The sequence below is a fragment of the Xenopus laevis genome, chromosome 6L, assembly GCF_017654675.1.
Source record: "Xenopus laevis strain J_2021 chromosome 6L, Xenopus_laevis_v10.1, whole genome shotgun sequence".
NCBI classification, from domain to species: Eukaryota; Metazoa; Chordata; class Amphibia; order Anura; family Pipidae; genus Xenopus; species Xenopus laevis.
The window spans coordinates 157,895,069-157,909,993 of record NC_054381.1 but is presented as its reverse complement, the minus strand read 5'-3'; the positions used below and the strand labels follow the sequence as shown (position 1 = coordinate 157,909,993).

The 14,925-nt window shown below is 41.9% G+C and overlaps 1 protein-coding gene across 18 annotated transcripts in view; it reads left to right on the top strand.

Annotated features, from left to right (window-relative positions):
- ptk2.L (protein tyrosine kinase 2 L homeolog) overlaps positions 1-14,925 on the top strand; it is a 215,009-nt gene that overhangs the window by 175,388 nt on the left and 24,696 nt on the right. For all 18 annotated transcript variants that reach the window (XM_041565379.1, XM_041565370.1, XM_041565366.1 and 15 more), the window contains 6 exon segments: positions 1,018-1,102; positions 4,471-4,571; positions 7,300-7,415; positions 7,896-7,996; positions 8,725-8,814; positions 14,646-14,850. In XM_041565379.1, coding sequence (XP_041421313.1) covers positions 1,018-1,102; positions 4,471-4,571; positions 7,300-7,415; positions 7,896-7,996; positions 8,725-8,814; positions 14,646-14,850 — 698 coding nt within the window.

The following is a 14,925-nucleotide window of genomic DNA, read 5'->3' as shown; positions in this document are numbered from 1 at the left end:
TACAAGATATTCATGGTTTTTGTGTATTATATCATCATTGTGAACAAGTACAAGATACTGTTTCATTATTGCAGGAAAAAAAGGGAATTATTTTTTAAAATGTGAATTATTTCATTAAAATGGAATCTATGGAAGATGGGCTTCCTGTAATTTGACACTTTCTGGATAATGGGTTTCTGGATAAGAGATCCCATACCTTTTTATATCAGTGGAGTAAATCTTATCTTGGGATCTGTTCAGACTCCTTTACATCACAGGTATATACATTTCAGGAACAGGGAAACAATAAGTACGTCTCCCATATCTCATATTATATTGTGAGCACAATCACTATGTATGTTGGTGCTTTGGAGAAGTTTGCTGTTCTATTTTAGCTGCAATTTATACAACTGAGTTAGTGTAGCCCTATATAAAAGCTGTGTAAAAAAAAAAAAAAGTCAATATACAGCCCCAGAAAAGTCAGAAACCTTTTCTCATTGGGCAATTTCTTGTCAAATAATTGCACTTTATACCGCTGTTATCCTGCAATTAGTAACCCTTTAGTTTGACCATTGTCTGTAATTTCTATAGTATAGTGATGCGGGCTGCAGAGTTGTGCTTTGCCTAACTTGAGAGTTTGATGTTTATTACTATTCGGCTAATTAGTGTGGGAGTTATTCATTGTATAATACCACTGTTGGGATGTGACTCCTCGCCTGCTAAATGGAGCTTGGCTGTTCTTTACTCAGACACGTTATTAATGTTTAGCTAAGCACTTAGAGCACAAGGGCTGCTGTATATTGGGACACTCGGAGATGCTGTCTAATTAGGTGATTTTATGGTGTGTTTCTACCAAATGAATTTATGTACTCGCCCTCTTGCCGGCGGCACATGCTGGGGAGCTGTAATTCCTATTCGCTAATTAGCAGTCACTAAGCACCCACTTTCTACCCAAAGCAATGTACTCGCTCATCCGTATATTTTATATGTTCCCTACTGTGTGTCATTCTAATGTGAGACGCTCTGTTTATTTTATAGGAGAACCCGGCCATGGCTGTCGCAATCAAAACATGTAAGAACTGCACATCAGACAGTGTGAGAGAGAAGTTCTTACAAGAGGCCTGTAAGTCTTTGTTATCCCATTGGATTCACTATTTAGTTGTTAAGAGTGGTATGGACAGATCCGCTTGTTAGGAGAGGTCACCAAACAAGTAGATTTGCCCAATTATGCCCACCTTGAGTGGGAGATATCGGCCTTATCCAATCGTGGGCCCAAGGCAATGATTGGATCACAATGCCGGAATACAGGTGGTCGGAGTGAGGACTCATCAACAAACTGATGTGCTCCTCGATCAGATTAGCTTCTTAAACCTGCATGATTGACATCTGGCCCTCCGACGGGCTTCCCCAACTGATATATGGGAAAAAATCCTTGGAAGTCTGTCTGATGACCCCATACACTGGCCAATAAGCTGCTGACTTGGTCTGTCGTCAGCTTTTATAGTTCCGTGTATGGCCACTGTGGCAAGTTGGTGGCTTGAACACGTAACTTTTAGGGGGATTAGTCAATGGTGAGCAGGCTGCATAGGAAGAAGGAGCATAAAGACAGGGACACACAGCTTCTTCAAAGAAAACACATGTTTATTTTCCCACTTTGCACAGACAGTCAATAATCCACAGACACAGGGGTGACCATTTTCAGGATACAAAAGAAATCATAAAAATAAAACCTAGCCCACTGGGCACTACCTTCACACTTTGAAGCAGTCCCTGACTAGACTGGGCCTCTTGTGGACAACCAGCACAACCAAATAGTTTGGCTCACCCCTGTACTCACAGGACTTTCTCCCAGGTAATATTCAGCCTCCTGGCTTCCTCACTCTCTTCACAATACTCTTTGTGAGAGTCACAGGATCCCTCTGCTTCTTGCAGTAACAGGCGGCACTCCCAGCTCCTCTGGGAGTTCCTCACACAGCCAGGTCTCCTACCTGCTGTGCCCTGTTGAGAGACACACTCTCCCATTCTAATTAACTTTAAATAGTCTTTCCACAAGACAGCTTTCCTGTGGAAGGAGAACTCCAATCTCTGGACTGGATCTGCGGAATGGAGTCTCTGACTACTAAAGTCTTTAAACAGATAACTGATTCTCTGTTTCATAACTCCCTTCCTGGAGCCTCTCTCAGTACCTGGGGAGAAATTAAAGCCTAGAGTGACCTTTTTCCACCTTTTCCTAGTCACTCTACCACACCACCTTTACACGAGAAAGTTCTGTCCAAAATTGCCATGCTCTGTTGCTGTTGCATACAGTAGAGCCCACCTGCAAGGTGGCCCCTATGATGATAAAATAAATAAAGTTCTATATTATGGAACAGGCATATATAGGAGCAAACTAGCTGGGAAAAGGGCTGCAGTGTGTAAAGACCCCCATACACGGGCCAATAAAAGCTGCTGACAGCCTGAGCATCTGTGCGTTTATGCGGTCCCGGGATCCAACCGCCCGTTTCGATGCATTATGATCTGATTGTTGGGCCCACGATTGGATCAGCCCGATATTGCACACTTCAATGTGGGCATATCTGGGAGAGATCAACAAACCAGCGGATCTCTACGTCTATGACCACCGTAAGATCCCAAGCTACACTTGGTGCAGAGTTTGTGCCTAAATACTGCATTGTGTACATAAGCTGCCAGTTTTGCACCACTTTAGTCACAAGCACAACTAACTAGATATTTGTATTGCTCTAAGTGCACCAATCAAATCAATGTTAATAGCCAATTGGTTTCATTGCATCTTTGTTGACCCTTGCTATCAGATATCCAACACATTTATTAGCCAAATTCAGCACTTTGGAAGGCAACCAACACAGACACAACCATACAGTTTAATGAGAGACTGACCCAACTGTACAAACACCCTGTGTGTGACCAACTCTAGTATAAAGCACTTTCATGTCACCTCCACTTCTTTGGTGACTGAATAGGATTATTTGCACCCCTTAAACGTTTATGCAGGACCCCCTGCCAACCACATCTGGGTGGGTGGCTGCTCTGCTTGGGGGCACCACAAAGAACTCCTCCTTTTATTTTTCTCTAAGAGCCATGGAAACTGGCATGGAATCCGTCTTATCGGGTACTTCCTGGCACTTGTTTCATGAGCTCACAGCTGCAGTGCCAGCGTAAAGGGGAGGCACAGCCATTTCTGGGAATTCTATTCAGCCACTTCATTCTGTTTTTCCTGTTTATGTTGGTTTTGTACCCAATCTGGCATAGTTTTGTGCATTTAGCCTTTAATTCAAGGAGACGGGGCAATTCCTGTACCTGTTTCCCCCCAGAACATAAGCATTACTACATCTGTACTTTCAACATAGGGAAACACTTGTTATAAAATACATTGAATTTAGCTAATGAACATTTTATCCAGGGAATTGTCAAGTCTAGTAGACCTCTTTTTGTACTGACACTGAAGCAACAACTGAGCTAATGCATATGGCAGCTCCCACACGCATTTTTTGCAACTCAGCAGGCTGACCTTGTGTGACCCTGTTTAGTGAACATGCCATGTTCCATTACATCCCACTACATCCATAAAAGCATTGCTAGCATTCTGTTCCATGGAAAATATTACTTAAATACTGATTTATTAGAATAAAAGTGTATATTGTTATAGTAAAACCTTAAAAAGTAAAAAGTAACCTTAATGTAATAAATAACCGAATGAAAATCATTCGGAAACCCGTTATCCAGCAAGCTCTGAATTATGGAAAGGCCCGTAACCCTTAGACTACATTATAATTAAATAGGGATGCACCGAATCCACTATTTTGGATTTGGCCGAACCCCCAATCCATCGAGAAAGATTTGGCCAAATACCGAACCGAATCACACGATTTCCCTCCTGCCCCTAATTTACATATGCAAATTAGGAATCTAATTTGGTTCGGCCTGGCAGAAGGATTCAGCCGAATCCTGCTGAAAAATGCAGAATCCTGCCCGAATCCCGAACCAAATCCTGGATTCAGTGCATCCCTATAATTAAATAATCCGAATTTTAAAAAATGATTTTCTTTTTCTCTGTAATAATAAAACAGTAGCTTGTACTTGATTCCAACTGAGATATAATTAATCCTTATTGGAAGCAAAACCAGCCTATTGGGTTTATTTAATATTTACATGATTTTCTAGTAGACTTACGGTATGAAGATCCAAATTATGGAAAGATCCGTTATCCGGAAAGCGCCAGGTCCCAAGCATTGGCAGACAGTCATTATACCCATGGTTTTCCCATAAATATCAGTAACTGGATCCTGCCCCATCTGTCCATTAGCTACACTTCTATTTTGGGCTAAAATAACTTAGGAATGAGTCATTTGCTGGCGATCTTTTAATCATCAGAAACTCCCCACTATCTGCTGCTCATATCAGGGTTTATCCTTCTATTGAACTCTCTGTCTGTTCCTAAGAATCTAAATGCCACGTCTGTGTGTCTTGCAGTAACCATGCGCCAGTTTGACCACCCGCACATTGTAAAGTTAATTGGAGTCATTACAGAGAACCCAGTCTGGATTATCATGGAGCTGTGCACCCTGGGAGAGGTAGGTGGGAGTTACCTGTGCTCCTGTTTGTTGCTGGGAGTTGTGCAACTGTCACTAGTTCTAATGGCACTTGTACCAAACAGTAGTCACTGCATTATATTGTAGTCGTACAAGTGCCAGTGTTTCATTTGAATTTTAGAGGATACCTTTACCTTTAAACAAGCTGATTTATTAGCTGTACAAGTGTTACATATGGCCACCCTTATATATTGCTCAAAGTGCCCTTCTGAGATTTCAGGATAATGGCAGTTGCTAAAATGAAAGTGGAACTAAGAACGCCCTCTGCTTCTCTGTCTAGAAAGAATGGCAAATGCTTAACGGAACAGTAACATGAAAAAATTAAAGTGGTTTTAAGTAATTAAAATATGTAGAGCTGCCCTGCACTGGTAAAACTGGTGTGTTTGCTTCAGAAACACTACTATAGTTTATATAACTAAGCTGCTGTGTAGCAATGGGGGCAGCCATTCAAGCACAGGATACACAGTAGATAACAGATAAGTACTACTATAGTTTATATAAACAAGCTGCTGTGTAGCAATGGGGGCAGCCATTCAAGCACAGGATACACAGTAGATAACAGATAAGTACTACTATAGTTTATATAAACAAGCTGCTGTGTAGCCATGGGGGCAGCCATTCAAGCACAGGATACACAGTAGATAACAGATAAGTACTACTATAGTTTATATAAACAAGCTGCTGTGTAGCCATGGGGGCAGCCATTCAAAGGAGAAAAGGCTCAGGTTACACAGCAGATAAGCTCTGTAGAACTTAATGGTGTTATCTGTTATCCACTATTTAACCTGTGCATATAGACTTTTTTCGATTTCCACCATTGCTACACAGCAGCTTGTTTATATGAACTATAGTAGTGTTTCTGAAGCAAACAGATCAGTTTTACTAGTTCAGGGCAACATAACATGATATTTTTATTACTTTAAAACACTTAATTTTTTGGTGTGACTGTTCCTTTAATATACTGACACCGGAAGTATCTTTTGATGATTCTCAACTCAGTCCTGTCACTGAGCATCGGGAGATGCTTCCGGCATAAGGAAATAGAAGGTACTCCTGTTACTCATTCATGCTATTAGCAGTGGGAAAACTGCTGATATTATGAAATCTAAAAAAAGTGTTCTGGGCTCACAAAGACTTCTTATGTCTAAAGGAAGAAATGCGGCAGCTTCTATCCATATGTATAAATACAAATATACAGAGAAGGAATTTTCTGGGCACACAATAAGCTATACCCTCATACTGTACTGTCTAAGGGAATCAATATGGCACCTCCTCCCATATGTATAAATACAAATATACAGAGAAGGAATGTTCTGGGCACACAATAAGCTATACCCTCATACTGTACTGTCTAAGGGAATCAATATGGCACCTCCCTCCTCCCATATGTATAAATACAAATATACACAGAAGGAATGTTCTGGGCACACAATAAGCTATACCCTCATACTGTACTGTCTAAGGGAATCAATATGGCACCTCCCTCCCATATGTATAAATACAAATATACAGAGAAGGAATGTTCTGGGCACACAATAAGCTGTACCCTCATACTGTACTGTCTAAGGGAATCAATATGGCTCCTCCCTCCTCCCATATGTATAAATACAAATATACAGAGAAGGAATGTTCTGGGCACACAATAAGCTATACCCTCATACTGTACTGTCTAAGGGAATCAATATGGCACCTCCCTCCTCCCATATGTATAAATACAAATATACAGAGAAGGAATGTTCTGGGCACACAATAAGCTATACCCTCATACTGTACTGTCTAAGGGAATCAATATGGCACCTCCTCCCATATGTATAAATACAAATATACAGAGAAGGAATGTTCTGGGCACACAATAAGCTATACCCTCATACTGTACTGTCTAAGGGAATCAATATGGCACCTCCTCCCATATGTATAAATACAAATATACAGAGAAGGAATGTTCTGGGCACACAATAAGCTATACCCTCATACTGTACTGTCTAAGGCAGGGATCCCCAACCTTTTTCACCCGTGAGCCACATTCAAATGTAAAAAGGGTTGGGGAGCAACACTAGCATGAATATAGTTCCCGAGGATGCCAACAAAGGGCTGGAATTGGCTATTTGGTAGTCCCTATGTGGACTGGTAGCCTTCAGAAGGCTCTGTTTGGTAGTACACCTGGTTTTCATGCAACCAAAACTTGCCTCCAAGCCTGGAATTCAAAAATAAGCACCTGCTTTGAGGCCAATGAGAGCAACATCCAAGGGGTTGGGGAGCAACATGTGGCTCACGAGCTACTGGTTGGGGACCACACTCTAAGGGAATCAATATGGCACCTCCTCCCATATGTATAAATACAAATATACAGAGAAGGAATGTTCTGGGCACACAATAAGCTATACCCTCATACTGTACTGTCTAAGGGAATCAATATGGCACCTCCCTCCTCCCATATGTATAAATACAAATATACACAGAAGGAATGTTCTGGGCACACAATAAGCTATACCCTCATACTGTACTGTCTAAGGGAATCAATATGGCACCTCCCTCCTCCCATATGTATAAATACAAATATACAGAGAAGGAATGTTCTGGGCACACTAAGTTAAGGAAGGGGAAAACAACTTACTGTATTTACAGTATTAGGACAGAATTTGTTATGGAAATGTGTTGAACTGTATGATTAAGTAGCTGTACTGACCCATTTCCTTTCTTCTTCCAAAAGCTGAGATCATTTTTACAAGTCAGAAAATACAGCCTGGATCTGGCGTCCTTGATCCTCTACTCTTACCAGCTCAGCACGGCACTCGCCTACTTGGAAAGTAAAAGATTTGTACATAGGTACGAGCACTTACCAGTCACCGGTGCATTTTATAGGGAATAATTACTATATTCATCTTAGGTTAGTTGAAATGGAAACATCGGCATTCTATCTGTTCTAGAGGTGACGCTGTTCCACTGCTTTCTCTGAAAACAACATGGAAAAAATGTGCCAGGGAAAGGGTTAACACAAATTTCTATTTTGGTAATATTAGGCTTATGTTTAAATGTTACTCAACAGATGTTACTCAACAGTGACACCTGCTGGACTGAAGAATTTTTATTCTTACAGAAACTTACATGTACCAAGCCGCCTCTCCGACCCCTAGACTGATATATAAAAAAAATTGTAGTAAAACAATATATATTTTACCAGCCTAAACTTCTTCCCGTTGTGAGATGTAGATATCGGCAGCCAGAGATTTTTAGCAATACTGTCTTTTTCTTTTTGCTACATTGTCATCTGCTGGATTCATATCTGTGTTCCCTTTTCTGTTTCAGGGATATTGCTGCTAGAAATGTACTGGTCTCATCCTCAGACTGTGTAAAATTAGGAGACTTTGGCCTCTCCAGATATATGGAGGACAGTACTTATTATAAAGGTAAGATGTTACAATGGAGACGGTATAATGTATATTATTATTATTATTGGCTCTATTATTTGGTATAGTGGCTCATGTGTCAGTAGCACCCAGATGCATTCATATTGTATTTCCCATTGGCCATTCCTAGTACAGGTATGGGATCTGTTATCTGGAAACCCATTATCTAGAAAGCTCCAAATTACAGAAAGGCCTTCTCATATAGACTCCATTTTATCCAAATTTTTCTCTGTAATAATAAAACAGTCGCTTGTACTTGATCCCAACTAAGATATAATTGATCCTTATTGGGGAAAAAAACAGCCTGTTGGGTTTATTTAATGTTAACATGATTTTTTAGTAGTCTTAGGGTGTGAAATTAGGGAAAAATCAGTTATCTAGAAAACCCCAGGTCCCGAGCATTCTGGATAACAGGTCGCATACCTGTATTTTCTCTCTGCAGCTTTAACCTTGCAAATAACAGATGTAACATCCCACGTGAAAGGAATGTGATTAATCATTATACTTAATATACATAGCACCAACATATTCACCAGTACTGTACAATATAATTCTAAATATTGACCCAATATCAACCATTTTGGGGCTGCTAAGCTTCTCGAGTCCTTCAGGACTTGTAACCATACCTATTCTGATACTGTCACTAATATTAGAAGCTGTAGAATCCAGTCTGCTGTTAATAATGATGATTTACTGTGATCTCATGTAACATAATGTTGTTTCCACAGCTTCCAAAGGTAAATTGCCCATTAAGTGGATGGCACCGGAGTCCATTAACTTTAGACGTTTTACCTCTGCCAGTGACGTGTGGATGTTTGGTAAGTCTGAAGTACATGTCACCCCGGTGGGATTCATTCCATGATGGGCATTTGGGGGTTTGGTTTGGGGTTTTGTTACTTGTGGTTTTTATTACCTGAACAAAACTGCTTGCTGCTGTAGGTGACAGGTAAGTGGTCTTTAGGCAGTGCTGCCCTAAAAGGTTAAAAACTGAATTGTTCTGTGGGTTTATATGATAGATCAGTAATGCTAACACTAAGCCTATTCTGCTCTGCTCTCTTTCCCCCTATGTTTTATATTGGTACATTCCCCAAAAGGAATGAGCCAAGTGTTTGTGCAAAGTCCATGCGGTTAGAATGTTATTTATATGGAGAGTATTATGTGGTCGCACAGGAGTGACACTGAAACAGTCTGTTCTGTAGTTTTTAACAACTCCATGTGCCTGCAGCCTTCTGCATAAGGAGATATACCCACCCAAGAAACTCCTGCCCACCCGCTACTAACACTGACCTTTATAATTACTTGGAAACTTGCCCAAAGATCGTTTAGAGGTGGGGTGTAACCAAGCATGTGTGGGACCTTAACAAGTATAGTAGGGAAAGACTGTGTTTATAGTAGCAGTGGGGTTATACCCTCTGGGAAAGGAGTGTGACTGTGGGATAGCAGGTATAGTAGGGAGAGATGGTGCCTATAGTAACAGTGGATAATAGTCTCTGGGAAGGGACTGTGACTGTGGGATAGCAGGTATAGTAGGGAGAGATGGTGCCTATAGTAACAGTGGATAATAGTCTCTGGGAAAGGAGTGTGACTGTGGGATAGCAGGTATAGTAGGGAGAGATGTGTCTATAGTAACAGTGGATAATAGTCTCTGGGAAAGGAGTGTAACTGTGGGATAGCAGGTATAGTAGGGAGAGATGGTGTCTATAGTAACAGTGGATAATAGTCTCTGGGAAAGGAGTGTGACTGTGGGATAGCAGGTATAGTAGGGAGAGATGGTGCCTATAGTAACAGTGGATAATAGTCTCTGGGAAGGGAGTGTGACTGTGGGATAGCAGGTATAGTAGGGAGAGATGGTGCCTATAGTAACATTGGATAATAGTCTCTGGGAAGGGACTGTGACTGTGGGATAGCAGGTATAGTAGGGAGAGATGGTGTCTATAGTAACAGTGGATAATAGTCTCTGGGAAGGGAGTGTGACTGTGGGATAGCAGGTATAGTAGGGAGAGATGGTGCCTATAGTAACAGTGGATAATAGTCTCTGGGAAGGGAGTGTGACTGTGGGATAGCAGGTATACTAGGGAGAGATGGTGCCTATAGTAACAGTGGGATAATAGTCTCTGGGAAGGGAGTGTGACTGTGGGATAGCAGGTATAGTAGGGAGAGATGGTGCCTATAGTAACAGTGGGATAATAGTCTCTGGGAAGGGAGTGTGACTGTGGCATAGCAGGTATAGTAGGGAGAGATGGTGCCTATAGTAACAGTGGGATAATAGTCTCTGGGAAGGGAGTGTGACTGTGGGATAGCAGGTATAGTAGGGAGAGATGGTGCCTATAGTAACAGTGGATAATAGTCTCTGGGAAGGGATTGTGACTGTGGGATAGCAGGTATAGTAGGGAGAGATGGTGCCTATAGTAACAGTGGGATAATAGTCTCTGGGAAAGGAGTGTGACTGTGGGATAGCAGGTATAGTAGGGAGAGATGGTGCCTATAGTAACAGTGGGATAATAGTCTCTGGGAAGGGAGTGTGACTGTGGGATAGCAGGTATAGTAGGGAGAGATGGTGCCTATAGTAACAGTGGGATAATAGTCTCTGGGAAGGGATTGTGACTGTCGGATAGCAGGTATAGTAGGGAGAGATGGTGTCTATAGTAACAGTGGATAATAGTCTCTGGGAAGGGAGTGTGACTGTGGGATAGCAGGTATAGTAGGGAGAGATGGTGCCTATAGTAACAGTGGGATAATAGTCTCTGGGAAGGGAGTGTGACTGTGGGATAGCAGGTATAGTAGGGAGAGATGGTGCCTATAGTAACAGTGGGATAATAGTCTCTGGGAAGGGAGTGTGACTGTGGGATAGCAGGTATAGTAGGGAGAGATGGTGCCTATAGTAACAGTGGATAATAGTCTCTGGGAAGGGAGTGTGACTGTGGGATAGCAGGTATAGTAGGGAGAGATGGTGCCTATAGTAACAGTGGGATAATAGTCTCTGGGAAGGGAGTGTGACTGTGGGATAGCAGGTATAGTAGGGAGAGATGGTGCCTATAGTAACAGTGGGATAATAGTCTCTGGGAAGGGAGTGTGACTGTGGGATAGCAGGTATAGTAGGGAGAGATGGTGCCTATAGTAACAGTGGGATAATAGTCTCTGGGAAGGGAGTGTGACTGTGGGATAGCAGGTATAGTAGGGAGAGATGGTGCCTATAGTAACAGTGGATAATAGTCTCTGGGAAGGGATTGTGACTGTGGGATAGCAGGTATAGTAGGGAGAGATGGTGCCTATAGTAACAGTGGGATAATAGTCACTGGGAAAGGAGTGTGACTGTGGGATAGCAGGTATAGTAGGGAGAGATGGTGCCTATAGTAACAGTGGGATAATAGTCTCTGGGAAGGGAGTGTGACTTTAGGATAGCAGGTATAGTAGGGAGAGATGGTGCCTATAGTAACAGTGGGATAATAGTCTCTGGGAAGGGAGTGTGACTGTGGGATAGCAGGTATAGTAGGGAGAGATGGTGCCTATAGTAACAGTGGGATAATAGTCTCTGGGAAAGGAGTGTGACTGTGGGATAGCAGGTATAGTAGGGAGAGATGGTGCCTATAGTAACAGTGGGATAATAGTCTCTGGGAAGGGAGTGTGACTGTAGGATAGCAGGTATAGTAGGGAGAGATGGTGCCTATAGTAACAGTGGGATAATAGTCTCTGGGAAGGGATTGTGACTGTCGGATAGCAGGTATAGTAGGGAGAGATGGTGTCTATAGTAACAGTGGGATAATAGTCTCTGGGAAGGGATTGTGACTGTGGGATAGCAGGTATAGTAGGGAGAGATGGTGCCTATAGTAACAGTGGGATAATAGTCTCTGGGAAGGGATTGTGACTGTGGGATAGCAGGTATAGTAGGGAGAGATGTGTCTATAGTAACAGTGGGATAATAGTCTCTGGGAAGGGAGTGTGACTGTGGGATAGCAGGTATAGTAGGGAGAGATGGTACCTAGAGTAACAGTGGATAATAGTCTCTGGGAAGGGAGTGTGACTGTGGGATAGCAGGTATAGTAGGGAGAGATGGTGCCTATAGTAACAGTGGATAATAGTCTCTGGGAAGGGAGTGTGACTATGAGATAGCAGGTATAGTAGGGAGAGATGGTGCCTATAGTAACAGTGGATAATAGTCTCTGGGAAGGGAGTGTGACTGTGGGATAGCAGGTATAGTAGGGAGAGATGGTGCCTATAGTAACAGTGGATAATAGTCTCTGGGAAGGGAGTGTGACTGTGGGATAGCAGGTATAGTAGGGAGAGATGGTGTCTATAGTAACAGTGGATAATAGTCTCTGGGAAGGGAGTGTGGCTGTGGGATGGCAGGTATAGTAGGGAGAGATGGTGTCTATAGTAACAGTGGATAATAGTCTCTGGGAAGGGAGTGTGACTGTGGGATGGCAGGTATAGTAGGGAGAGATGGTGTCTATAGTAACAGTGGATAATAGTCTCTGGGACGGGAGTCGGTGCTACAAATGTAAGTTGCCCAAAAAGGAAATGTACAACAATAGGGATATATTTGTGAGTTGAGGTTTCAGTACTTAGCTTTATTTCTAAAAACCCCTTTATGTAGGTTTGTGGTATCCCTGCATCATAAAGCCTGGATCCTGTTTAAAACAAAGTAGGGGTAATAGTAAGGCATAAGTGCCGTAGTAGTAGTAGTAGTATTTGCACTCTCTGCTGTCAGTAACTGATATCACAATACATTCCTTCCATCTGTGAGTGTCACATCCTCCCGGGATACAAAAGCTCAGGGGTATTTCTGGCTGTGACAGACACAAGATAAGTCACAGTTTGACACATATTGTCACTTTGTTACACTGCAGCCTTTGCTTTGATACAAGTGAGACAGAGAGATGAACACACAACAAGCACTGGGTCTGGTGTATCAGGCTTGTTCTTTACATGTGAAGTGTCACAGATAGAGGTGAGAAGTTTTATGTCACATAAGGAATGTGCGCTGATCTCTGTGTCAGTCAGAACCAGCAGTGCAGCTGTAACAAATACTCAGCTGAAGGAAATCATTGGCTGTATCAATGTAGCATCATCATTAGCCCCAATAGGTTTTTTTACAGGGGTTCAGGGACATGTGTCCCCAATCCTGAAAAGAATTTGGTTTAAAGGAGAAGGAAAGCTACGGAGGCATTTGATTGCTAATAGATTAGCTGCAATAATGCAAGCTAGAATGCTATATTTATTCTGTAAAATGTTTTACCTTAGAGTAAAAAGCTCTAGAAGCTCTCTCTGTTTGTTTAGGATAGCAGCTGCCATATTAGCTTGGTGTGATATCACTTCCTGCCTGAGTCTTTCCCTGCTCGCTTATAGTTCGGGGCTCAGATTACAGCAGGGAGGGAGAGAGGAACAAACTGAGCATGCTCAAGCCCTAGCCCTGGAGGTTTAAGCTGAAAACAGGAAGTCTGATACAGAAGCCCCTGAGTACACAATAGAAGGAAAGAACCCTACCCCCTACCCCATTCAGTTTGTTACACAATATAATGTGGCACTGGGCAAACACTGGATCATCTGAGAGCGGATGAACCCAATTAATTTTCGCATAAACAACAACTATGCCAGGATTCAATTATTTCATTACAAAAATCACATTTCTGGTTTATTTAATGTTTGTTTTGTTGGAATTAGCATGGATTTCCTTTTAAGGAGAAATGTGGGGAATATTAGTTGTGTTAAAAAGGAAATACAGAAATATAATGGCACAACTGTAGTTGCTTTGCTTCATTAAAGGGGCAGAATACCTTTTTGTTCAACATGGGCTGATTGAATAGGGCTTGTGCTGGACTTGCTATTTGCCTATTGTTTCAATAGGACTTTTGTCTTGGTTTTTGGTATTTCATGAGCAAAACAGGTGAGAATCTAAAATTAAAAATCATGTCATGTTCTTTCTGTTCATACAGGCACAATCAAAACAAACCAGAAATCTAATGAGACACCTCTGTATAAGCTAACTCCTCCCTTCCCCCATCTGCAGCCTTTGTCAGGTTTTCAGATAAGAAGCTGCTCCTTATACAGAGGCTTCTCAGTGTACTGCTGATAGTCTTACATGTAAGAGATCAGGAAGTAGCATAAATACTTTAAATTTAAGATTTTCCCATGTTTAGTGCAAGAAATAAGAAAAAAAACCTTAGATATTTGCTAAATAAATCATTAGACAGAAAGAGTCTTCAGCACAAGCCCTATTCCTTGCATTTGTGTTAAAAATGGGGTGTACTGTCCTTTGGCTATAACTGATCTGCAAGTGGTACTTTATAGAAAAAGTTATAAGGATATTAGAATTTACTGAGGGGTTGTTCTGTGACCATATAAAGGCACAAGGCTACAGGCTGAGATATACAGGGAACTCTGAGTATAACTCATGTATTATAAGGGATAATGTACCCCCTACTGTAAATGATAAGGATATTAGAAGTCACTGAGGGGTTGTTCTGTGGTCATATAAAGGCACAAGGCTACAGGCTGAGTTATACAGGGAACGCTGAGTATCATTCATGTATTATAAGGGATAATGTACCCCCTACTGTAAATGATAAGGATATTAGAAGACCTCTTCATTATTAGACTGGTACCCTTTTAATTGCCTATGAAATAATTGCTCCTGTTTTTGCTTTTCCAGGTGTGTGCATGTGGGAAATATTAATGTATGGAGTTAAGCCTTTCCAAGGGGTAAAGAACAACGATGTGATTGGTCGAATTGAGAATGGCGAGCGCTTGCCGATGCCCCCCAACTGCCCGCCTACTCTGTACAGCCTTATGACTAAGTGCTGGGCCTACGACCCCAGCAGGAGACCGCGGTTTACTGAACTCAAAGCACAACTCAGGTAGGGGCCCCTGGGAACCTCTCTTGTCTCAGTCTGACACTAATAATCCGTTTATGTTGCATCTTTAAATGTTTG